Source organism: Lytechinus variegatus, chromosome 4 (assembly GCF_018143015.1).
Source record: "Lytechinus variegatus isolate NC3 chromosome 4, Lvar_3.0, whole genome shotgun sequence".
NCBI classification, from domain to species: Eukaryota; Metazoa; Echinodermata; class Echinoidea; order Temnopleuroida; family Toxopneustidae; genus Lytechinus; species Lytechinus variegatus.
Window position 1 is genome coordinate 63033961 of NC_054743.1, and position 26171 is coordinate 63060131.

At 37.0% G+C, this 26171-nt stretch overlaps 1 protein-coding gene across 1 annotated transcript; it reads left to right on the forward strand.

Annotated features, from left to right (window-relative positions):
* Positions 1–417: 417 nt before the first annotated feature.
* LOC121413150 (organic cation transporter-like protein) lies at positions 418–24375 on the forward strand. Its single transcript, XM_041605913.1, has 10 exons — positions 418–617; positions 8419–8700; positions 9960–10063; positions 11144–11298; positions 12682–12850; positions 14460–14601; positions 19389–19483; positions 19977–20185; positions 23337–23445; positions 24162–24375. The coding sequence occupies exons 1-10, from the start codon at positions 468–470 to the stop codon at positions 24373–24375; spliced, it is 1629 nt and encodes a 542-aa protein (XP_041461847.1). The 5' UTR covers positions 418–467.
* The last annotated feature ends 1796 nt before the right edge of the window (positions 24376–26171 follow it).

The following is a 26171-nucleotide window of genomic DNA, read 5'->3' on the forward strand; positions in this document are numbered from 1 at the left end:
TGTCATAAATGGCATACTAATAAACCTATATCCATTCGGTTTATATGGCTTTAAGTGAACACAAACGAAGGAGACGAACAGAAATTTATCACAAGGTCATGTGTGTCATTGACCATGTGTCACGAGCTTGATTTGATATTATCAGTGGTTCAAAACTAAAAAAAAAAATAAATACAGCTGTAGTTGAAACAATAGACCTAATCATTATTTTTACAGTCTTTTACAGTTGATCCCCTTAGCGGAGAGTTATTGATACAATACTTTGAATCAATGGAATAAATAACTTGTTAATTTCAGTACTAATATTTGCTTTACAAAAATTTTAAGCTTGCATTAGTATAGGATACTTCCGAACTTTATTGCATGTGCATGCGCCACGATCGTGACCGTTTTAGTGCGAAGTTTTGTTTTTTATATAACATACACGGAGTTGGATTTGTCTGGAGTATACGCTTATAATTGGTATCATGGCTTTTGATGATATTCTTCTAACTTTGGGCGAGTTTGGAACGTACCAGAAAATTACCTATGCATTGGTTTTTCTATTTTGGTTTCCGGCAGCTGCAAATGTTCTGGCGGTGGTGTTCTTGGCAGGACCAGCGGATCATTGGTGTAGAGTAAGTAGAGTCATTGCACAACACTAAAAAAAAAACACTGAAAACATGCGGTGTTACAAAACCCTGAATGAAGTGTCAATAAACCTGACGTGTTAAAAACCTGGGGTGCTTAAAATCTGACGGTTTAAAATTACGCCAATATACCATCAAAGACTGTGCAAGTAAAAATCAAAGGTTATCTGGGTGTTGAAATAACACTGTCAAGTTAACACCAGAATTAAATGACTCTTATGGTCCTATATCTACACCAGTCTAACACCAAAGTTTTCGGTGCGCATTGTAAAATTGTCTTTGTCCAAAATTCCACTGTTTGTTTGAAGTAATGATTGCGTTCCCATTATCATAGGAAATGTAAACGTTATCATCACTACAGTATTGCCGGACACCGGTTAGCTATTATGCATCGAGTATCTTATCAACTATACGTTTTCTTTTAAAGCAGGCAAACAACTAAAAACGAAAAAAAACCTTTCAAGACATTTCAGTGATACATGCATTACTTTACAAAGACAAAGCTATTGAATTTTTGTTTTGAAATTAAGATATATTTTTAGTTCTCTTTCTCCAAATAAAACCTATTATAGCGGCATTGATCGAAAAAGAAGGATCTAAGCTTGACCAAAATTGCGCCATTCATTGAATATGATTATTAACAATTTATATCAACACCTTTCGATTTTCTTTGTTTTTCATGGAACACATTGTGTATAGGCCTTTAATTATGGAATATATGCGAAAGCATTTAGTGAATTTTGTATGAGTACAGTTCCCCGAGCTTTGCTTATAGTTGACAATAAGGTTAAAAAGTCTCTGCCGGAATTGACCGAGGTTTTTGTCAATACATTGTTTTCCTATGTGAACGCTAATGAGTAACACATTCACGTTATGGCTTACATATATATACATGTAGATACATCACGTTGAAGTAGACTATATTCATAGAACCTTACCATGGATATATATATCTATTTGATATGATAGTTACCATGGTTACTGACTCTCGATCGACGATGAAAACTAAATCCATTTGTTCCAATAATAAGCATGAAAAATACAGTACTTTGAAACAGGTAGTTTAAAATTTCATTTGTACTATATTTACATAATAATGTATAAATCACTGAAAATAACAATATCTATTTAAAATGCATCTTATTTATAGCGTATACGCTTGGTCATAGATAACAATGATATTGTTAACGTTTTGTAAACGGTTGACATGTTGGGGTACAAAATAACTCTACAAATTTATGCAGTTCAGTTACAACCATGGGCGGAAATCTCTCCCCCGAAGGTAGGGGGGACAGGGACGGATCCAGCTCCGGCGAATAGGGGGGGATTTTTTCACCCATATTCTCCCCGATCGGCTGCTCAAAGTCGATTTTTGTTTGTTTCTTTGAACGGGTTGTCCCAGTGGCGTAATGAGCCAAAAAATTTGAGGGGGCTTGATACGGCGTATCACGTCAAATTAATAAGAAGATGCGAGCGAAGTTGCAAGCAAAAATTTCAAAAATGTTCATTACAAAAATCAAAGTTTGTGATAGATTTTGACATGACATTTGGATTATAAGAGGCTTTATATTTCAACCTTATCCTTTTCCTATTCTCTTTTAGTTTCTTGGTCGAGAAAAATTGGGGGTTGGGGCAAAACGCCGATGTCCTAACAGTCATTTCTAACTTTATTCTTAAAAAAACATTAAAAAGTGTAGTAATCTCATAAGCCATATTAGATAATGCGAACGCGAAGCGCGAGCTGATTTTTTTTTTGGAATTTCATGTATGTTGTCCTGAAAATTGAATATTCTGGGCAATGTGTACGAACCTGATCTTGATGCGTATGTATAGCTAAATAATTACTGTGAGTGGCTCTGGCTTGATCTGTAAGGGACCTGTTAAAGACGTTTTGCAGTTAGCCATTAAGACGATACATATTTCAACTATCAAATAATGCGAGGGCAAAACGCGAGCTGAAATTTTTTGACATTCCGACCTAAAAAGTTGACATTCTAAGCACTATTTGTAATTATTAACGGTATAGGTACAAAACCAAACAATTAATGCGAGCGGAAAAAATGAGATTTCCGACCTAAAAATGGGACACTCTATATTCATGTTTTGTAAATCATGAAAAAAGATGGGAAATTTTGTCTTTTCCTACATTAATAATGCGAGTGCAAAGCGCTAGCAGTATCTTTTTTTTTATATATATTCTGATCTAAAACTGGATAATTTTTAGCACGTTTTGAATAAAGATCAAGTTGCGTTTCTTAATAAAAAATTGTGTGCATGTTTTAGAGTTAGGCAGAATCTGAGCATTCTGAATGCATTTCAGTTTTTATCATGAAAATCAATAATGCAAGCGCGAAGCGCGAGCGGAAAATACTTGATATTTCGGTATGAAAAGGGTGAATTTAAGCACTATTTAAAGCACTGTGTGGGGAAATTGTGAAGTGGATATGAATAGCACTCCATAAATGATGCAAGTGAGAAGCGTGAGCTTATATTTTTATTACTATTTTAACTTGAGACCTGGACATTTTGTCATCATATGAAAATGATGACTATCCTCCTATTCTGAAAAAGCGACAATTTTGTTATAGGAATTCATGAAAATTTTATTTATCGTATTTGATGTTATATTAAAGCATAATGAGTAAATGAAATTTGTTGACATTGATGCCTGAAAGGTGGATATTTTAAGCACTTTTGTAATCATGAATAGGATTTTATGAGTTGATATATTTTCATTAATAATTCCAGCGCGCAAATCGCGGACGAAATTTTAGATAAACTGTCATAAAACGGGGATTTTAAGTAATTTGTAATGGAATTGATATATGAATAATCTCATGGAATAAGCAGAGGCAATATGTAGGCCAATCTGTCAAATAAAATAAAGCATGCGCACAACGCAAAAAGCTGTAAATATGCAAATAATATTCACACAATAAAACGGATATTTTACAGAGCACTTAAAAAATTAATTTGTAAATGAAACAAAATAATACAAACTCGATGTTCGAGCTGAAATATGCATTTTATATTTCAAAACTTGATGTTTTAGGATATAATTATCAGCCTATTAAACGCGAAATGTATTTCGTCAAACCGGCTATGCGAGCGCGAAGCGCGAGGAAAAATTTGATTTAGGGGCATGAAATATATTTCAAAATAATTTTCTAAGTCTTCCCTTGACCTTATTTTGTTCACTCGTCTCCGTCCTCTTATTTTTCTTTTTCATTTTTCCTCCCTTTCCCCCCTTCCCCCCCCCCTTTTATCCATTTTTTTCTCCTCCAAAATATATGTGCATTATTTCGATTTTTATTGATGTATTTCTTTCCATCATAATAGACCAAAATAGTAGAGGGGGGACAATTGATATTGTGTCCCCCCTACTATTTTGGGTAGGGGGACGCGACCCCCCTGTCCCCCTGGATTTTCGCCCATGGTTACAACGACTATTTCACGAAGAGAGCATGATCGATCAGGACGTTCGCATCGATCACTTTAACTGACGACTCAATGAAAACATATTCCGACTGATTAAACATGTTAAAGACTGACTGAATACTGATGTTAGACTGACCAAAAATCTGTCTTGCACACTATATAAGGAAAATAATTCACCATCATCGTATTAGTAACCCACCAGTAGATCTGTTCACCCTTATAGATATTAAGTGGGCGTTAGCCCATGATATTAACTGTGCGCTGTGGCGTGCGCCAGTAATCCGAGCTAAGTGGGGAAGTGACAAATTGATGCAGAGGTTCGAGCCCTGGTCACGTCTTTCGGATGGTGACGTTAAAGCTCGGTCCCATACGTTTATAATCATATCTGATTGATACACGTCTGACAAAACTCAAATACACACACCCACACATTCACAATTACAGCAGTTGGATCTAATTTAGACCCCCGAGAACAGAAAGTTCAGTAAGAATTAAAGTGAAGAGAAAGGATAATCACACGAAGTGGACAAGAGAGTAGAATACATGAAAAAGATGGGACAACTGAATGATCAATAATGGGAAATGTAAACAATGCTGGTACATGAACTTGTTAAGAAGGAAATAGCATTTGGCTCTTTGGTCATTCCCATTTGTATAAACTAAAACACCCCGGGAATAGCAAACAGACTGCATGTACACTTCCAATTGGGGTAACCAAGATATATCTATGGAGGGTAAATAATTTAAGCTTATAATAATGTCATGAAATTCGTAACTCTTCGTCTTTATCATACAATGTGAATTTAAAGATGATTACACCATGGAGATATTCTTGGTGGCCCCTACTCAGTTCTAAAATTTGAATGCTACCGCCGTTAAACTCACAGGATCGTTCGTTTATTTTTTTTTTTGTTTATCAGACACTCCGGGGGGGGGGGGGCACTTACATTGACGAGTGGATACCATGCGCGACCTAAAAACACGTAAAAGGGATGTCTTTTTCAAGATAGGGCACGTTACGTACGTGATAAGGGTGTAAAAACACAAAACTAGTGAAAAAAAGGTATGTATTTCGCTAGGAAAGCTACGTGTTTAGGGTCAAATTTACGAGGATGATAAAACAAAATAAAATGTTTTATAAAGGATGTCCTTTTAGAAGGTGGGGCCGTACTAAACCAAATGGTGTGTAAAAACTGATGACCGACGGACCCGTGAAATAAAATATTGCTTGACTTGTTTAGGGGTTCATTTCAGGAAATACTTGCCAAGAGTATCGTTTTATTTCCAATACTTCTTAAGGGTGGGGTTTCAGACGCCATTTCTTGTTAAGCGGTGCATTTTCAGAATATGGAAAATACGTGTTTAGGGTGCTTTTCGAGACCCCATGGTCGCGCATGGTATCCACTCGTCAATGGAAGTGCCCCCCCCCCCCCCCGGGCAGACACTCATGTGGCTGGGTTTCTCAACAAGCAGTAAAGCTACCACCTCTTTCTTCTTTAGTCTTTCTTTTTCGTAGCACACCGGGATTGATTTGCCATAGTCATACACACTAAGAAATCCGGGTACCGTACACCCCTAGGGGTGCACAGGCTTGTCCCTGTACGAGTACCCCTAGCGGTGCACACGTACACCCCGAATAATGGTGTCCATCTGCATCTCAGAGAATGTACACGTCTACCCCTTCAGGTGCATACTGTACCCCCACCTAAAATAACAAAAAGATTGTTGAGACTTTCGGTCCATTCAATTTCTGTATCGATTTTTTTTAGTTACCTTAGCTGGGATTCGAACTCACCTCGTTTTATCTGCAGTCAAGATTCTTCCCGCTAAGCGATGAGAGCAAATGAGGTCTCTAGCAATATGATACGATTCTTTTTTTTTAAATTGTGCTTATAGTTGTGCTTCAACTATAGCTCTATTTACTGTTTCTCCCAATGTATCTTCACATGAATATTACATATTTTGAAAAATGATTTCACTTAGATAAAGTGAAATGCAATACTGCATTGTTATTTCGGGTAATCTTTGATCATAAATCAACTTATACGTCTACCATCAAGACTGCAGTGCACGCAAATAGTGCATGGGTGTACAACAGACACGTACTCTCGCATAAGAGCTAACTTGCACCTCAATAGTTTTGCGAAGTGTACGCACGTATCGTACACCCCATTTTCACCGGGATATCTTAGTGTGTACAGTCACATAATTATCTCTTACCCACTTTTAGCAGTTTAGTGTACTCAGATAGGTTATGGTTGTTTTTATATGCCAAATGATGATATTTGCTTTCATTGAAGAGATAATTTCTGCGTATAGCTCTGTGATTGATTACTGGTTTGTTCTCTGTAATATTTCTTTGACAGTATCATGGCCTGTATGTTTTTCAGTGTTAGCTGAAAATTACAAAAACAAGTAAATATTGGTAATTTAGTACTTTCAAAACACGGATTAAAGTTTCAAGCACGTTGGATAAGCAATTCACTCTAATAACTACTGTCAAGTTCTGAAATAGTTGTTGATTTTTCCAGTTTTAAAATAGTTCTTAAAGCTTTAGATAAAAGTTATTTCAAAGAGATCAATCATTCCAAAAGTCTAAAGTAATGTTTAATGTTTTGAGCAAGAAAGAACGTGCTTAAAATTTAAAATTAAAACAGCGTTTTTACAGTGCATGTGTTTTACATACAACATCGGAAAATGAATCGATACAGTAATTCTTTAAGCACTGAAAGCACACCTCGGCCATGAAAGGTCAAATTTTGAAGGTACACTTATATTATATCCATTTTGAAAACTGTTTCATTAGCAATAACGTGTTTTTTACTTAATAAATAACGACACAAAACAGAGAAATGTTTATTCAATCATATCTGGCTAAGCATACATATACGCGCTCTTATCTCCTCCATAATAGTAGTAATAATAATACTAATAAAAAGATCCATTATGATAGCAACAAACAGTATAATAATCATAAAATATTCACATAATACCATCTATTTGAAAATAACTTTTGTCATTACCTCGGTTTATAAAAGGCCTGGACCCACTGACCGACGGACACAAAACGTATTTATAACTGCTACAGCGGACAAGCAATATTTCGGGCTGACTCCACCCGTTTTCATCCGCTCCAGACAATGGGCAAAATGGGTGAAAAACGAAATCACAGTAGACGGATGTTCGATGGATATAGAGCGTATGAAACACGTATAGTGGATACAAAAATCTGCAAAACCTAGAAATATTCTTTCTGATGAAGTTTATTTCTTGATTCATGTTCCTACGGGGTCCTAAATCAAATTTAGCTTGGTTACCCAAACGGCAACTTTAGGCAGTTTTGATAATTTGCATCAATCTAAAATGGCCGCCAGAAGCCATCTTGAAAATTGAACTTTTGAACCGGCCTCGCCTCAGAATGATTAGGAATAACTCTTTTCGGGGTTAAGGGATGTGTAGAATCTCTTTTATCATCATTTAAGGCCATCTTCAGGTCAAATCCAGATGTCCGTCAGATGCCATCTTGAAAAATTAAATTTAAATCCCCTTACATGAGCTCCTACACATTGGTCTCGGGAAGTACATTTTTCAATACGGCGTTTAGCAGCCATCTTGGATGATCCTGCACTGAAAATATGAAAACAGAAATGGAATTAATATACCAAATAAATCACGAAAAGATGTATCATTAATGATTCTGGGGCAAAGCCACGGGTTCAAATGTTAATTTTTCAAGATGCCATCCCCTGGCGGCCATGTTGGATTTGACATGACGCTGACCTTATATTGCAAAATATCCAGGCAAAATATATAGCAGAAATAGATTCTACACACCGCAAAACCACTAAAAACAGTTATTTCTTATCACTCTGGGGCAAGGGGTTAAGAAGTTTGCTTTTCAAGATGGCATCTGGCGGCCAGTTTGGAATTATAACAATTATCATGCAAGTTGCCGTTCGGGCAACCAATCTTAATTTTTTACAGGACCCCACAGGGTCACGAATGAGGAAGAAAAAAAAATCATCGGAAAGAACATTTCTAGGTTGGTGTATTGAGCCTATGGGACTGTCAAATCGACTAGTACGCATAGAGTACACAACGGATACATAACGTTTTCCAACGGATGGCAAGATTCTTTTCCGTTTTTCATCCTTTCTGCGTCCGTAGGTGCGGTCGGACCAAACCTTTAGCTAAACTTTCGCTTCCATTCCAGCACTCTTTAGTACTGTATAGGAAATTATCCTACCGGGCACCCATTCACGTACTCACCAGGGCTGAGTTGAGTACAATTTGGGTCAGTAGGTCGAGGGGAAACAGAGCAGAAATAACATTCCACGTTTTTCCTCCTTAGGTATCAGAATGGGATGCCGCAAACTGCACTGGAATGGGACTGGATGAGAGCGATTGTGCGTACTACAAGAAGCATCTTAGCATTCCCCATACAGTAGCAGACGACGATACCATTTTGTACGATCAGTGTCGCAAGTACGATGTATCGCAGGTATCGTTTGCGGATGCGATGACGTACTTTAAAGAAGGCACCAATCAAAGTGAGAATATCTATGACGTCATTACCTGTGATCAAGGATGGATGCATGACATGGCGTTATCAACATACACATTTATCCAGACGGTAAGCAAAAACCCCATGAAATTGAGCTTGTTCTTACATTAATTTATTAATTTTCTTTTTACTTCATCGTTTCCCTTTTTTCTTCCTTTTTATTAACACTCCCCTTCTCTGCAGGGCCCTGATAACGATTTTTACAGGAATTAACAGGAAAAAAGGGTGTTAGAATACAAAATAAAGCTCATTTTGGTCATATTTCTACATTTTGCCACGCCTACCTGAATTCTAGGTGTAGGCAGAAAATAACGCACGCAGCACCCATCAACCAACTTCACAGGGCCGTACTATTTTTAAAAAAAAATCAATCAATTTGTATATGAATCACATATGGGCCGAACCCCTAAATATGTTGTTTATTTACTATTCCTTCTCACTACAGCCCTTCTGGCCGTGTTTAAGCATGTTAAGTGGTGCAAATTATGTTCATGAATTAATTATATTTTTCTGTTCATTGATCATCTTATCTCTTGGGAGTGGGGTTCCTGTATTTCAATCGCAATATTCGGCCAACATGCCGGCCACGGGAAACGTCACGGAGCGCCCTAGGGTGAACACGGGAGCCAGTAGCGGGCATTTGAGGGGAGCGGCCAACATGCCGGCCACGGGAAACGTCACGGAGCGCCCTAGGGTGAACACGGGAGCCAGTAGCGGGCATTTGAGGGGAGCGGACGAGGGCATATGCCTGCGGTTGATACCCTAGGGCGTATATGCCATGTTACAGCCCTGACAATGTCGCACCAACGCATTATGTCGCAGCAACGCATAATGTCGCAGTCAACGCATAATGTCGTAGTTTTTCTAACGCATAACGTCACATCATCCGGGGGGTAATTGTCCTCAGGGGAATTGTCCTCAGGGGTAATTGTCAGGAGTAGTTGTCCGGGGGTAATTATCCTCGGGGGTAGTTGTCCAGGGTACAAAAGCCTTGTCTGCGCACGTAACAATAGTGGCCAGTTTCAGAAACGGTTTGAAGGAAACGTACCTTGAAAAAAATACAATGCAACTTGATTTATATCTATAGACTTTAGGACTTAGAATTATGTATAAACATGATAAATGTATAAAGAAAGACACATTAATTCATTTTGACAAATGCCTATATGCAACTATCTACTTAATGGAGCCTTCGAATATCAGAAATTGAATTTTATGCAGCTATAATGCAACTGTCCTCTCGGAGTTTGAAGGAGAAGGGTATAATTATATAAGAATAATATACATGATTTCTCAATCAAGATGATTTTTGTCTCCTTTGTTTTCAGTTTGACCTGGTTTGCGACCGGAAATACCTGGTCAATTTGTCACAATCAATCTTCTTCGTTGGGGTCTTCATTGGTTCTGTTATACTTGGTGCAATTGCAGACAGGTAATTACACAGGTATACACAGGGGCGGATCTGTATTTAACGGGGGGGGGGGGGCAAAATTGTCTCTAAGGAGCAAAAAAATAATCAATCAGAAGAGGTCAAAGGTCATAAGCATCGCAGCTAATGTTCTTTCCATTTGTTCACTGACAAGCAAAGAAGATATATATATATATCAAAATATATCCCCCCTTTAAATGTACCCCTTATTCCCTTCCACGATCCGCGATCGTTTGAATAATATCATCGGTAAATTGCCAATCCGTCCATTGCCAACTCGTCCACTCATGACATGGTCTACCTTCATTTAGTCTAATGCCATTCCGTCCATCAAAATTTCGTCTAACAATCATTTGGCCCAATAACCATTTGGTCCATCAGCCCTTCGTATAATCACCAGTTAGTCTGTGACCATTTCATCACATAACCAGTTGTTCTAATACTCATTTCTTTTTCATTCATTTCGCCCAATTAACACTTACAAGAGTGTAGTCCATTAGACCAAACGGTATGTGGACTTAATCGCTATTGGACCAACTGGTGATTAGACGTAATGGTGAGTGGACGAAATGGCAATTAAGGATAGTGAACGAATTAATGATAGACCAAATGATAGTAGACGAGTTGGCAATTAGACGAATTGGCAGTAGACTAATTGGGAATAAACCATATCATCTACCCTTTAAAAAGTGGTATATCGAATACATTGAACTCATGATTCTCTGATATGGGAGTGTTTTGATGGCATAAGTACATGCATATCCATTCTAATATCTATTCCGATCTCTGAATAAACATATATACAAATATACTACTTTATAAAAGTAAACACAATGTATGTATGCACATTTTATATAAGTGGAAATGCACATATATTAGTATACATATATAAATGGAATTTTCAATAATTTTGATAACAACTTTTTTTGATTGAACTATTATTTCATCTTATTTTAATGATATTGCTCGTAGTATTTTTCTTACAATCAAATCATTGTAGGCCCCCGTTGGCCGTTTACATCTTCTGACGCGTTTAAACTGCGTTTTAAACTTAATTGAAATGTCTCACTGTTTTTCTGTTAGATATGGAAGAAAAATAACGTTAATAATTTCAAACATCATCGTTGTCTTGTTTGGTGTCTGTGCTGCATTTTCTCCGAACTACATCACTCTTGTTACCCTGAGGGCGCTGTCGGCTGTCGGATGCTTTGGGATGCTTCTTATATCTACGGTTATAGGTAAAAGTAGTATTACTATAAAATGGTGCTATGGATCCGGATCAAAATTAATGATTGGGTAAGATCCATCACGTGACAGGTCATTCAAAAGAAATAAAATACTACTGACTGCTACTATTAATCAGTGCCGGTGCATGTAACGGCGGATCTGGTTCCAAAGGCAGATATGGTATCCGTTGGCATGGTTTGACGCGTTTTGATGTTTGATGACTTCGTTCCTCGGCGGATTTGGTTCAAATTGACTACTTGTATTCATTATGACGTCACCCTCGGCAGCACATGTGCGGCTCTGGCAATAACGGGAAGGGGGTGGTTTAGTTTGAGATATCGCGCGCGGCCAAGTACCACGGGATGTAAACGAATACATATGGAACGTGCATGCGCGTTAGCAAGAATGTTATCTGCCGAAGAATAAAATTGATACTGAATCCGCCGGAGCTGGAACACGATTCGCTGGCGGATTGGGTGCCTATTACCGTATCTGCCAGGCACTGGATCCGGCCGCATAGAAACGTTAGCATCACAGAGCGCTAACAGTAAGCCCAATCACACTCTTCAGATTGTGAAGTCAACAAATTTGTTTCAATGTGTAAGTATTGCATTGTTGTAGGCATTGCTTCCACATTACCGACTGTAACAGAGCCTCGATGTTAGCTCTAACAATGTTCCTTTGCGGACAATACAGCCCTTTTGACTGGTTCTGTTTTTTTTTAAACGACGATGGTTTCTCAAATAACTAGGATCCACATCACTATCTTATAAAACAAAATCACATTTTGCTAAGTGATAAGAATGATAAAACATAACACATTTGAAACAGTCCTAGCCCGTCAGCTTTCATATTTTGCATTCTATCATGGAAATTGGGTCATTTTGCACACTTTGCTTTCGTTTTCATTGTCATGCAGCACCAGAATTCGTTATTCGTGTTGGTGCGAACACATTTCTCGCTATTGTGACAATTAGGGCGCAGATTTGTCTTAGTGTGCAGAACGGTTTCACTATTTTTAATGATTTATTGTTATTTTTTTCAATTCATCCTGGTTTTAATAATAGGAATGGATAGGCCTACATGAAAAAACAAATCTGAAGACTTGTATCATACATGTTATTTAAAAGAGAAATGGAGATGTAAATGTGTATCAATCTGATTCACACAGGCTCTAAATACTATACAAAAAGTGCGAGACAAAGTAACGCGTTTTTGGAGTTGAGGAATCAAAGCAAGATTACCACTAACCAGAAAAAATTATAAATTCAGGAATCCTGATTTTAGTTATAACGTCGTAAAATTCATTCATGATACCACTTGCAATTGACATTCGGTGTACTGGTAACAGTTTCGTGAAACCAGACCGAATCTCTTCAATTCTGTTCGCACAGGAACTGAGTTTGTCGGCCCATCGAAACGTGCCTTTGTGGGAATCTTCATCTCCGTGTCGTTTTCCCTTGGATATCTCCTACTCACGATCTACGCCTATTTTATCAGAAACTGGCGCTATCTTCTACTTTCGCTCAATCTGACTTTCGCTCTGTTCTTCTTCTTTTACCCGTGAGTATAATTTTGATGCCCTTTCGTCTCAGCTGCCACGTGCGGAGGATTTCAGAACAGAGTAAGCGTATTAAAATGCCAGTAAAAGCAATTACAAAGAACAGTTGAGAGGACTTTGTCGAAAATTGGTGAACCAGAACATCAGTTTTGCCTTAAGTTTTAGAGCTGACGAAAAATGACAAATATCGTTTGCCAGTTGTCTGCCAATAATGAAGGACTAATCTGCTGTTTTGATACACCAACTTTCGACAAAGTCTTCTTTGCCCTGTTAGCTGTTCTTTGTCATGACGGCTATTAAATAATGCATGTGCGTTGTTCTTGATTCTTCCGTACATAGCGGAGCAAAATCACCTATTCCATTATCTATTAGAGAATAAGCATTGTCTGCATCAGGGGGTGGTGGATCCAGGATTTTCCAAGCGGGGGGGGAGCACATTTTCACGAGGGGAAAAAAGTTTTCTACCAAAATAAGGATAGTTTGACAAGCAAAATAAAATAAAATGAAAGGGCTTCTCTTTTAAAGGTGGGGGAATGCACATTTCTTGTTTATGTCATTCTTACATTACAAATTTGAATTGTGCCACTCATAGTGGGGGGGGGGGGGGGCCGGTTTTGCCCCCCCCCCCTCCCCCTGGATCCGTCAGTGGTCTGCATTGTGATTGTACACAGAATGTTTATGCATTATATTCTGTTTTGTTCATAAGCACATAAGAGCCCTTACTTCGATCACAACCATGATCAAAATCACTATTGGCTCTTGCCTTTGACTGTGCAAATGCGTATTTGAAATAATTTTGTTAGCTTTTCACGTTTATTAGTCATTTTTTTATTGATTGCTTGGTCGAAGAAAACAATCTACACTAGTATCTTACAAATGTATATGTATAGCTTATACGTCATAGCACCTTTAGAAGTTGGTAATAATACCGGTAGGTACTGAAAAATCAGCACGTGAGTGCAGTCTTAATACGAGCTCATAGAAGTGCTGATTTAACGATTTTTTTTATGAAGAGCTTATAGACTGCCGTAAATGTTGTTATTATAACCAGAATTTACCTTTTTTTTATTTGGTGCCATAAAACCATATAGGTTTACATTGATCAAACGTGATCATACGATCTAACGTATGAACTATTTTGACTATCATTATAACAGGTTTACAAAAGCATCTATCACGTTGATTTTTACAATTTTATAAAATTAATTTACAATTTCAAAATGACTATAGAGGCACGCTTGTTTTAGATAATGTGGAGTTTTAGCTCAGCGACTGTAGGAAGAGTCAAGAACAGACTGAGAGAAAATATGATCATCATGACAAAGACAACAAAAATCTTTGTCGAAAATTTGTGAATCAAAATAGCAGTTGACTTGGACCCTGGCAACGACACATTTGCAATTGTTTGTCAGCTCCGAAACTTAGGGCAAAACCGCTGCTCCGGTTCACCAGTTTTCGACAAAGACCTTTCAATTGTTTTGTCATTTGATGGGCATTTTCAATACTTTCACTGTGTTCTTGAAACCGTCCACGTTGCAGTCGCGAACACTCCATAGTTTCGTAATCATTCAGTGTGTTAGTGTACCACATTTTACCCCGTTCTGTAATTAGGTTTATCCCTGAATCGGTAAGGTGGCAGATCTCCAAAGATCGGTACAAAGAGGCGGAAGCTACCATCAGGAAGGTTGCCAGAATCAACAAAGTCAATCTCCCGGATGCCTTTTTCCACAAACACGACTTTTATAATTCAGGGGTATGTATATTTAAATTGGTATGAAACACCATGACCACGTATTATACGTTTTCTGACTAGAAACTACAGGCGACTTGCCATGAGCACCGGTAATTTTAAACAAAATCCAAATAAAAAAAGGTTTACGGTAACCTTCCTGCTATGAAGTCGAAAAGCAAGAAATTTTAAAAGATCACTTTATTTTTAGAATTACTAGTAGAATACAATTTACACAGTAGTATAGCTAAATTTATATTTTAAAATGTCATCTGCGCCCCCCCCCCTAACGCACATTTTCAATCATGGATCTGCCAATGATATGTAAAGAACAACGAAAAGATTTCATGAGCTAATGATAATTACGATGAAGATTGTGAGAATAACCATCATTCGGATATAATGGTTTAGTGGTAGAGTGCCCGCCTCATGACGGAAGGTCACGGGTTCGATCCTCGCCCGAGTTAGTCCAGGATAGAAGAGACATAACCTTTTTTTTTATATATACAATATTTTTTGATGGTTTCTTGACAATTCGAGGGTGCTGATTACGAATCTGAATGATGCCACTCGTGTAACCTTGAGCATTTGCCGCAAATTGGCAAAATCCAATATGGCCGTCAAAATATGCAAATTACCCATGAAAATCATAAAATTGTCCGCACATTGGCTGTGAAATGCATGAAATTGTGTGGCAGGAGTGAAATACAATCTTAAAAAATATTTTTTAAATAAAATATTTATTTTCCTGATATTCAAAATGGCCGCCATAGGCCATTGTATACACATTCATGTACAATATAAATAGGGAAAACTAATTTTCACAAAAATAAGCACTAAACTGCAAAAAATCGCGATGTATGAACGAAGTAATATATGCAAATCACCATTACTAACGAGATACATAATTTGTAATGTCATATATGGGAAAATTGCAGTATTTTTATATCTAAAATAGCCGCCACTGGCCCAAACAGTATTGCGTACAATTGCAATGGGAGCCAAAAAATTCTCAAGAGTGATCACTAAAATGCTTATTATGAAGATTAAACAATTGGAATAGTGATTATAAACATAACTATTAACGAAATATATTATCAATATGCTTTGTATGTGGTAAATGTTGTATTCTGATATTCAAAATGGCTGCCAAATGCCCTAAAAGTATTATACACAATGAGAAATAAGAGAAAAGAAATCACAAGATTGAGCGCTAAAATGCATATTTTTTTTTATATGTGATAAATTGACTGGATACTGTCTAAAAACGTATTTTTTTTAACGAAATATATCATTCAGGTTTCAAGTTTGTTACTGTATTTCGACCTTCAAAATGGCCGCCATCGACATTAACCGTATTATGTACAATGTAAAGTGGGAAACCAATATTGACAGGAGTGAGCACCATAAATGCACGTAATAGTGATCTATGAGTAAAATATTGTCTGAAAGCATCATTTCTATTAAGATATATCATTTATTCTGCCAGTTAGGTGATAAATACGGTTATTTTAAAGTCAAAATGGCCGCTACAGTCCCTTACGGTATTATACACAATATGAACGGGAATAAATCATTTGAACAGAATTTGGCTATGCTTGGTCAAATGGTGATGTATGAGTGGAATATTGTCTGAAAACATGATTTATAACAAAATATATAATATATTATGTAATTTGGTGATAAATACTGTATTTCAACATTCAAAATGGCTGTCATATGCCCTTTTTATGAACATCATTTGTCTCCACCCAAATTGTATATATACGATAAGTGCTTATGGTGGCCATTTTCAATTTAAAAATGCAGCATTTTATCACCTTAAGTACACAACATTATGATATATCTAGTGAGAAACCATGGTTTTAGACAATAATTCACCTTTACATCACAATTCACAATTATATGCAATATTTAGAGTCAAGCAAAGCCAAATTCTGTCAAAATTATATGTCCCATATTACAATGTACACAATACTTTTAGGACCTATGGCAGCCATTTTGGATTTCAAATTACAGCATTTATTACCTCCACCACAGTGGCGTAGCTAGGATTTTTTTCCTGGGGGGGCACTGGGGGGTCCTTGCTTTTTCAGGGGGGGCACTGGACATTTTTCCGGTGTGTGTGTGTATGCATGTGTCCACGAGGGCGGATCCGACTTTCGCCAATAGGGGACGGGGCCCAAAATTATCTTCACCTATATCAGTCACTTGTTAGTTTTATTCTTATAAAACATAAACATAAAATAATCTCATAAGCCTAATAAAAAGTGCGAGCGCGAAGCGCGAGCGATTTTTTTTTTTTTTTTACTTAAATGTATTTTTTCCTGAAATTTAATTTTCTGGGCAATGTTATGTGTGATCCTGAACAAGATTCGTATGTACCCCCAAGCGCGAACAGAAATTTTTATCAACTGTTCTAGCATTATCGAAGAGGGACCTGTTAAGGACTGCTTACAGATACCCACGAAGACGGTATATATTTCAATAATGCGAGCGCTAAGCGCGAGCAAATTTTTTTGCATTCCGACCTAAAAAAATGGTCATTCTAAGCACTTTTTGTATATTAATGGGATAGGTATGTAACTAAACAATTGATGCGAGCGCGAAGCGCGAGAGGAAGAAAATTGAGATTTTAGACCTAAAAGCGGGACACTCTATTCGTATTTTGTAAGTCATAAATAGGATATAGTCAATTGGGTAATCGTGAAGCGTGAGCAGACAATAAATATTCTGATGTAAAACTGGATAATTTAAATACATTTTAAATAAAGAACATGCACGCCATCGCGCATGTTTTAAATTTAGACCTAAAATCTGGGCATTCTGAATACATTTGTTTAATGGAACATTATGGAATACACGTAGACAATATGAACTTGGCAAATCAGACTATGTGACCACGCAGCGTGAGCTTAAAATGCTGATATGTAGACCATAAAACGGACATTTTACAGAGCACTTAAATTTGTAAATAAAAAAAAATAATGAAAGCTCGATGTCCGAGCTAAAATATGTTTTGCATATTGACTTCAAAACTTGCTTCACATCAGCCTATTGAGCAAGATATGAATCCCATCGAACAGGCAATTATGGCGCGAAGCGCTAGCAAAAATTTATATAGTAACATGAAAAGATTTTTTTTAATTGCAAGTCATCCCCTCACATTATTTCATTCACTCGTCTTCCTCCTCTTATTTTCCTCTTCTTTTTTTTCTTCTGTCTTTCTTCTTCTTTCTTCTTTCTCCCTTTTTTCTTTTCTTTTTTTTTGCTCTGCCAATTTTTTTCTGGGGGGGCACCAGGGGGCACACCAAATCTCAGGGGGGGGCACGTGCCCCCCAGGCCCCCCCCCCGTAGCTACGCCACTGCTCCACCATTTCCACGACCCATATGTGATGTTTTCAGTTAGAAATAATGTTTAAGACAATATCTTTACCCGTACATCACAGTTATATGCATTTTATGATTCTCACTCTTGTGAATATTATTTTCCCTGTTCTCATGTTACATAATTTATTTAGGGCTTGTAGATGTTATTTTGAATGTCAAAATACAGTATTAATCACCTATATGGAAGAAGAAATGCGATGATTAAAACAAAAATGTTTTCAAATAACGTTTTACTCATACAACAGGATTATATGGATGTCAAATCCCAATTCTTACAAAATTATATGTCCCAATTCACATTATAGATAATACTGTTAGGGCCTATAGGGGCCATTTTGAATTTCATAATACAGTATTTATCTCATGCATGACAAAAGAAATGATATGTCTTGCTATAAAACATGTTGTCAGACAATATTTTATTCATAGATCACAATTACTTGCATTTTATGTTTCTTACTCGTGTGAAAATTAGTTTCTCTATTCGCATTGTACATGATTAATATAGGGGCTATGGCGGCCATTTTGAATTTCAAAATACATGTATACAGCATTTACCCCATAAATGGCATATTTACAATTTTGTATTTAGTCAGTATTCCACTCGTTCATCTTAATAATCTACATTTTAATGCTAAATCATGTCATTTTTTGGCCCCGACCATTGCCATTGTACATAATACTCTTTGGGCCAGTGGGGCTATTTTAGATATCAAAATACAGCAATGTTCCAATATTTGACATAATAAATAATATATCTCATTAGTAATGATGATTTGCATATATTACTTCGTTCATACATCGCGATTTTTGCAGTTTAGTGCTCATTTTTGTGAAAACTAGTTTTCCCTATTCATATTTTACATGATAGTGTATACAATGGCCTATGGTGGCCATTTTGAATATTGGGAAAATAAATATTTTGTCAAAAATTATTTTTTAAGATTGTATTTCACTCCTGCCACACAATTTCATGCATTTCACAGCAAATGTGAGGACAATTTTATGAGTTTCATTGGTAATTTGCATATTTTGGCGGCCATATTGGATTTTGCCAATTTGCGGAAAATGCTCAAGGTTACACGAGTGGCATCATTCAGATTCGTAATCAGCACCCTCGAATTGACAAGAAACCATCAAAAAATATTGTATATATAAAAAAACAAGGTTTGGTCAATTTTCTATGGGGCCTATCCTGGACTAAGTCATTTCAAAGACTTAAAATGGGACGTCCTCCTCCTTTATGTCATGTTATGCAGGGCCCGCTGAGAGAACAGTGGCCGAACAGAGCCGAAGTGGTTACCCTAAGCAAAATAAGGATTATTATTGTAATTATTATGATTTTTTACTATTATTATTTTATTATCATCATCATTATTATTGTTAATATTATTATTATGAATTTGTTCCCATAAATCTAGGAGAAACAAGCTAAAAAGGAACGTGATCCAACTCTACTTGATCTTTTCCGGACACCGGTCCTGCGAAAAAGGACGCTCGTTTTGATTGTTATTTGGTAAGATTTTACACGCGATGAGTGTGAACTCCACTATTAGAAATAATGACGTACAAATAGAAGCGATAGCACCAATTTGTTTTCACATTCACATGATGATTAATCTAGTGTGTGATATGGATATTATTGGAAAGGAAATTTACTACAGGCATTCCTCCTCAAAAGAGTATCAAAATTGGGGGAAGGTTACACTTTTCTCACACATAGAATGTATAAGTTATTTTAATGATATGAAAATAGAATATGTTATGCAAGTGTTTAGATAGGGTATAAGACATGGAAAATGCTTGTTAGGGTACTATGAGATTGAAAGGTTGTTCGAATGTACGGTCCATTTTGAAAGTCCATGAACGAGCATTGGGAGGGGTCCACCTTGTAATGAAATTGCTTAGCCCCCTCCCTTATCTCCCTCCTTCTTTCCCCGGATGCCTGTTCATATTCTCTGCCATGTTGATGGCGCTACACTTTAATTTTTCATTTATTTATATTTTAGGTTAACCAACAACCTCATATTCTATGGCTTGCATCTGAGTACCGGGTCCTTTGGAGTCAACATCTATCTGAGTTTTGTTATCTCCGGAGTCGTAGAGATCGTTTCTGTTTGTCTTTGTATCCCAGCGATAGAATGGATTGGTCGTCTCAAAAGTATCATAGCCTGCTTCGTCATTGCAGGCGTGGCAAGTTTTATTGCCATATTCGTCCGTAAGAACATAATAATATATGTGAAATGTACATGAATTGAAAAATTCAGTCTCCTTGGCACCCACAGAATAAAAGAATTACGATTGGTAATAGTAGAATTCAATAAACAAAATTCAAATCATATATAAAAACTAGAATATTATATAGAATGAAATGCAGAGTCACAATTTTCGTTAGTCAAAATCCGTTTCCGAAACAGACGATAATAGTGTACAAACGTGTTTCTCTCGTCTATTTCAGAAAGCGTATCTGAATGTTATCTTTTTGCCACTCACCTTGGGCACTGACAGCTCCATTTACGCGTACTCCATATCCTCTGAGGGAGGGCGCTGTAAGATAATCATGTCACATAAGGTCTGTTGCCCACCATGAATTTTTGATACCAGCGTCAACTAAAGAGAAAACAAGAAAAAAAGGATTCATCAGATTCTGACGGGAAGGTGTGGGGGGAGGGGGGGGCACTCTGCCATCCCCTTCATCTGTACACTGTAAAAACAGTGGTGTTAAAACTGACACCAATTGGTGTTAATAGAGGACCAAACCCTGAGGTGTTAAAATCACACCATAAAGATTGAACATGACACCAAACAGTGTAAATGTAACAACCAAAGGTGTTGTAATAGCACCTATAGGTGTAAAACTAACACCACCAATTTAACACCGGTGTAAAATAACTGGTGTGATCCTCTATGTACACCGGTTAACACCACAGTTTTTGCTGTGTACTGGTATGCTAGTGTCAACTATTTTTGCTGAGATGCTGATCTTAGGCACATTGCAGAGTCCGCAATATGCACTTCCGATTGGTGGAAAAATATCGTCGCCTTCCCGCAAAAATCGTAAAAATCGCCTTCCCGCACAAAGGCCGTTAGCGCGCACTGCGCGTCGCCCTCTTGTACAAGGACCGTCAGCGCGGACTGCGCGTCGCCTTTCCGCTGGCCGTTTTAATAGTGCGCACTGTTTGCTACATGCTTACTGCCCTTCTGCAGGAAGGCGGCGCACAGTGGGCCAGAATGAACCCAAAGTGCGCCAAAGCCCTTTATTCGCATATTTGTACGATTAAATTTGGTGTATAGGGGTAATTTCACCCGTAGAATTCAATAAAAGTATTTTCAAATATTTATGACGTCGTCAAAATACTATTTTCTGATTGGCTGTTAACATTTGAGAAGAAATTACATGTTTCTAATTCTGCAATAAGTTTCAAATTTTCAGAAACTAGTTTTAGAGAAATTTCAGCAATAAGGAAGCAAATTAGCAAACAGCAAACACATTAACAGGCAACCAAACAAAAAAAGTCTGTGCTCGGGGTACAAACAATCAAATTTGTGACTTGAGTATCGCTTAAAAAGGGCGTCCTACCATGAATCCGGAATTGTAAAATTCAAAGTGAAATTGTAAAAAAAATGCATAGGAGTATTTTCATTCCCTGGGTACAATGATTAACCACACCTACATAAATTAAAATGGATTGATACCAGAAGTGGACAGTGAAATATTTAAAATAATTATTTCAATGATAAATAATAGAGGCCGGGTCCTCTGCAGGCCCTACAAGGCATTCCTATTTCACCGAGAACGGTGTATACAAAGTTATTCCGAAACGGTCTCTCTCTGCTATCTCACAACCATTATGTCTTCGGTGAGAGGATCTTTTAGCATAATTTGAACATCAGGGGGAAGAGGCTGTACTTGTTGTACTCTTAAAAATTTGCTACTAATCACTTGTTACCATTAATCTGTGGAAAAACATATTTAGTCAATAAGACCCATAAACCAAAAATATTCACTTCTTGATTGATTTTAACAATAATTTACAGCAAATTTAAAATGAGCCAAGAGATAAACGAATTCATATGTGTATGTCAAGTTAAAAACCCTTCATTTTTTTTGGGGGGGGATAAATACTATTAATTATAATGCAACTTAGACATGTAGATCCCACGTATCTGTCCTTTACACATTTTCATATTTTGGCAGAAAACTGAGTGAGACCGATCACATCCCTAGTCATGTGTGTTATAGCGATATACAGTAGCCCCTACTTGGTTTCTGAACAACAAAACAAATTAATAATCTTACCCTGGAATCTTACCTTAAGAATTAATCTTCTCAGAATGACAGCATATCAGATATCCTACACGGGATGGAACAGTTTGACATCAAAATGAAGTTGTTTTACATGTATTATTATATAGTTAGTGGAAGTGGAAATAAAAGCTTGTCTTTACGTATGTTGAACGAAAATATTTTAGGAAGATACCAGTCAAAAGAACCAGACACTTGAGGCAGACCCCCCCCCCCCCCTCTCTTTCTCTCTCCCACCACGCGACGGTGAGTTTCACAGAGATACGGTCTTATACGGTCCCGAAGGGAGCGGGGAGTTTGTTTAATGTCACCCGCAACGTTCGGCACGCGCATAATGAGACACTAACTTGGAACGATTTTTGTGATAAATACGGCGAACATGTGGTTGGAAAATTGGTTTATCTCCAGAAAATGCACGTATATGCAGCTAAATTTGGTATCATTGTAAAGCATGGACTATAACACAGACCGTCATGGTATTTATAGCGCAGCAATCGGCAATTTGTAAATGAAATGCTCATGAAAAAAAACTTGCTAAAAACCCCCATTGTCTCATGGTTTTGTCCAAAATTACCTCTGAAGGGATTATCATTTTATCTTGAAAATTTTTGATCACTTAAAACAATCATTCATCATAAGAGTACCGTGAATTAGAAATAAATTAAGCGATCCGTTTTGTTAAAACAGTGAAATATCTAAAACGTGTCATTTTTACATGCGGTAGCCGTAAAGGGTCATTTTCCGGTAATATTGAATAAAATGGGCAATTAATAATCAATTTCATGGAGAAATATTGCATGGAGACATCCTACAGATTCTTATCTTTGCTTAGAACATGAAAAAAACAAAATTTGTTTCATGACCAAAAACCAGTTTTGGCGCACTTTTGCTCTCTCCTGGCCCACTGTGCGGCGTGCAGTGCACGGTTACGGCCTTTGTGCGGGAAGGCGATTTTTACGTTGTTACTGATATTTGGATTTGCGATTAATTGCAACTCTTGGTGCACCGCGCTCCAGATTCATCAATGCATTAATATGGATTTGTTTCTCCTTTAATCGTACAGCTACTGGGGTGGCCAAAACGACGATCGGCATGATTGGAAAATTCGGCATCGCCGGGTCCTGGGCGATTGGTGGTATCATTGTCCTTGAAGTCCTGCCAACTCCTACAAGGTGAGTGAGGGGGGGGGGGGGTTACGTTCTGGACGGGAGCCTTGAAGGAACGTAACTTGGGAACAGAAATTATCCATCCAAGCAGCAAAAAAAAAATAATGATAATGAAATAAAATAAATAAAAAAAATCAATTTCCAACACTCTGCGAAGGCTTGGAGTTTCGATAGACTTGATAGAACAAGGTTCCCTTCAAAGTAAAAAAAAGAAAGATGATATGATTGTACGCTTGATTTCTGTAAACTAAGTAAAAGCAGACGGGCTTATATTAAGTTTTGCCAACAGGAAGAACCGGGGGGAAATATCCAAATGTTCCCCGATCGGCCGCTCAAAGAACTAAAAGCATTTTTTTTCTAGGTGGGGGGGGTAGGTCTAAAGACTGAGACTTAATTACATTCTAGTTTTAGTTTCACAATAAGATAATTCATCTTACACTGTAAAAAAATGTTGGGTATAATTTTAACTAGAACGAGGTTAATTATGTGTCCAACCAATTTTGGGAAGCATATTGTCCAGTAAGGTTAAAAATAAGCAGCAATTACTTTTGAATGGGCAAAATTTTAATCACTTTGGAGAAATAAAAATGCCTGAAAGAAATGCACAATATTAGTTGGACACAATGATTTCCCCTCATGGAGATTTTTTTACCCAATATTTGTTTTAGAGTGTATAGGGCCAAAGTAACAACTGCTCTGCAATTGTTTCACCATTAACGCAGGAGTGTTGGTATCGGAATATGTTCCACGGCATCCCGCATCATTGCTGTAGCAACCCCTCTCCTTCTCATCCTCTACGATGTTTGGGCACCGGGTCCCCTCGTTCTTCAGACCATAGCTGCTTTAATAACAGCAGGATTGTGCTTCATTCTCCCAGAAACCCGAGGCAAGAAGCTCCCAGAGACACTGGAGGACGGAGAAACTTTCGGAATGTAGGTTAACGCAACCATTTACATGTATTAGTAATTTTTTCTAGCTTTTTTTGAATTTATAATTGTCATTATTATTCTTTATTATTACTATTACCATTTTTGTTATCATTTTCATTACCAGTATTATTATAATATTATCGGTTATTGTACTACTTTTATTACTATCATCATAATCTTCATTATCATTACAATCATCATCAGCATCATAACCTTGTTATGAAGTAATATTAATAGTATTAGGAATGGTAGAAGTAGTAGTAGTAGTAATAGTAGTAGTAGTAGCAGTAGTAATAGTAGTCGTAAAAGTAGTTGTAGTAGTAGTAGAAGTAGCAGTAGTAGTAGTAGTAGTAGTAGTAGTAGTAATAGTAGTAGTAGTAATAGTAGTAGTAATAGTAAAGGTAGTATAACCATTATTACAACCATCGTTAACACTATCACGATTATCTTCTTCTCTTTTTTGATATTGATTTAGGGTTAGGGCTTTTCTGATCATTATCTTCGTTATTATCAAACACGTAAAATGATTTTTGTCATGATTCTCACTCCAGAAAAACGCAAAATGAGAAGGAACTTCACAGCATGCAAAGTGCTCCGTTATAATTATTTGGACGATCAGATGCCGGAGGGCGATTCTATGCGTGTCATACAGGACATTTAGAGAACATTTGACAGATTTTTGACAAGAAAATCAAAAAATATTCCAGTAACTAAACGTGATCATCAAGTACTACCAGAGTGTTAGAAAAACCAAGACTTAAAGGGGAATGAAACCTTTGGAACAAATAGGCTTGTGTAGAAACAGTGAAATCAAAGATTAAGAATAAAGAAAGTTTGAGAAAAATCGGACAAATAGTGAGAAAGTTATGAGCATTTGAATATTGCAATCACTAATGCTATGGAGATCCTCACATTGGCAATGCGACAAGGATGTGTAATGTCACTGATGAACAACTTTCCCTTTGGTGGACTATAAAATACCCTCAAAATGTCTCTTTTTGCTTTTTCTCATGATGATACAAACTCTTTATCCATGATGTATTCTTAAAAAATATGTATTACATGCCATCATGTAGACAGAACACATGGTTTATGGATAGATGTGACAAAAGAGGCAATTCTAGTGAAATATATTCTAAAGTGATGGGGAGAGTTGTTCACAAGTGACATCACACATCTTTGTCGCATTGCCAATTTGCTATCTCCATAACATTAGTGATCGCAATATTCAAATGCTCATAACTTTCTCATTATTTGTCCGATTTTTCTCAAACTTTCGTTGATCTGTTTCTTTGATTTTTCTGTTTTCACACAAGCTATCATGTTTCTATTGTTTCATTCCCCTTTAACATGACTTGAATTCACATCCTGTGTAATACAGATTTGAAATAGTAATGTGTCGTACGGACGCAGAAAAAGTGGCTTTTTTAGAAACCCCAAGTTGGTACTCTAAAGTCTGTGAGTTGGACAGATAATTCTCATAGAAACTGAACTCAAGTTGATATTCAATTATTTAAGAAAAAACACATCTATGAAAGAAAGCAAAATGAACATTCGTGAATAAATAAAGCAAACTACGATTTTCGAGAACATTGTGGCGTACGGGACACTTAAAATATGTCGGACGGGACATCTCTAAATTGAAGTCAAACTTTCTTACTTTATGTCTCTATGACTTCTTCGATCACTTTATTTGGCTAATGATAATGATAATCCTATCAAACTAAAGACATTCATTTTGTCAATATATCATAAACACAATAATGTGTCGTACGGGACACTTGTGTGTTGTAAAGGGACTTG

Excerpts from the sequence above, each read along its gene's own strand:
- LOC121413150 (XM_041605913.1), top strand. The coding sequence starts at position 468 with ATGGCTTTTGATGATATTCTTCTAACTTTGGGCGAGTTTGGAACGTAC. Across the intron at positions 618-8,418 it reads CAGCGGATCATTGGTGTAGA|GTATCAGAATGGGATGCCGC; the intron begins GTAAGTAGAGTC and ends TTTCCTCCTTAG. Across the intron at positions 23,446-24,161 it reads GTCCTGCCAACTCCTACAAG|GAGTGTTGGTATCGGAATAT; the intron begins GTGAGTGAGGGG and ends CCATTAACGCAG.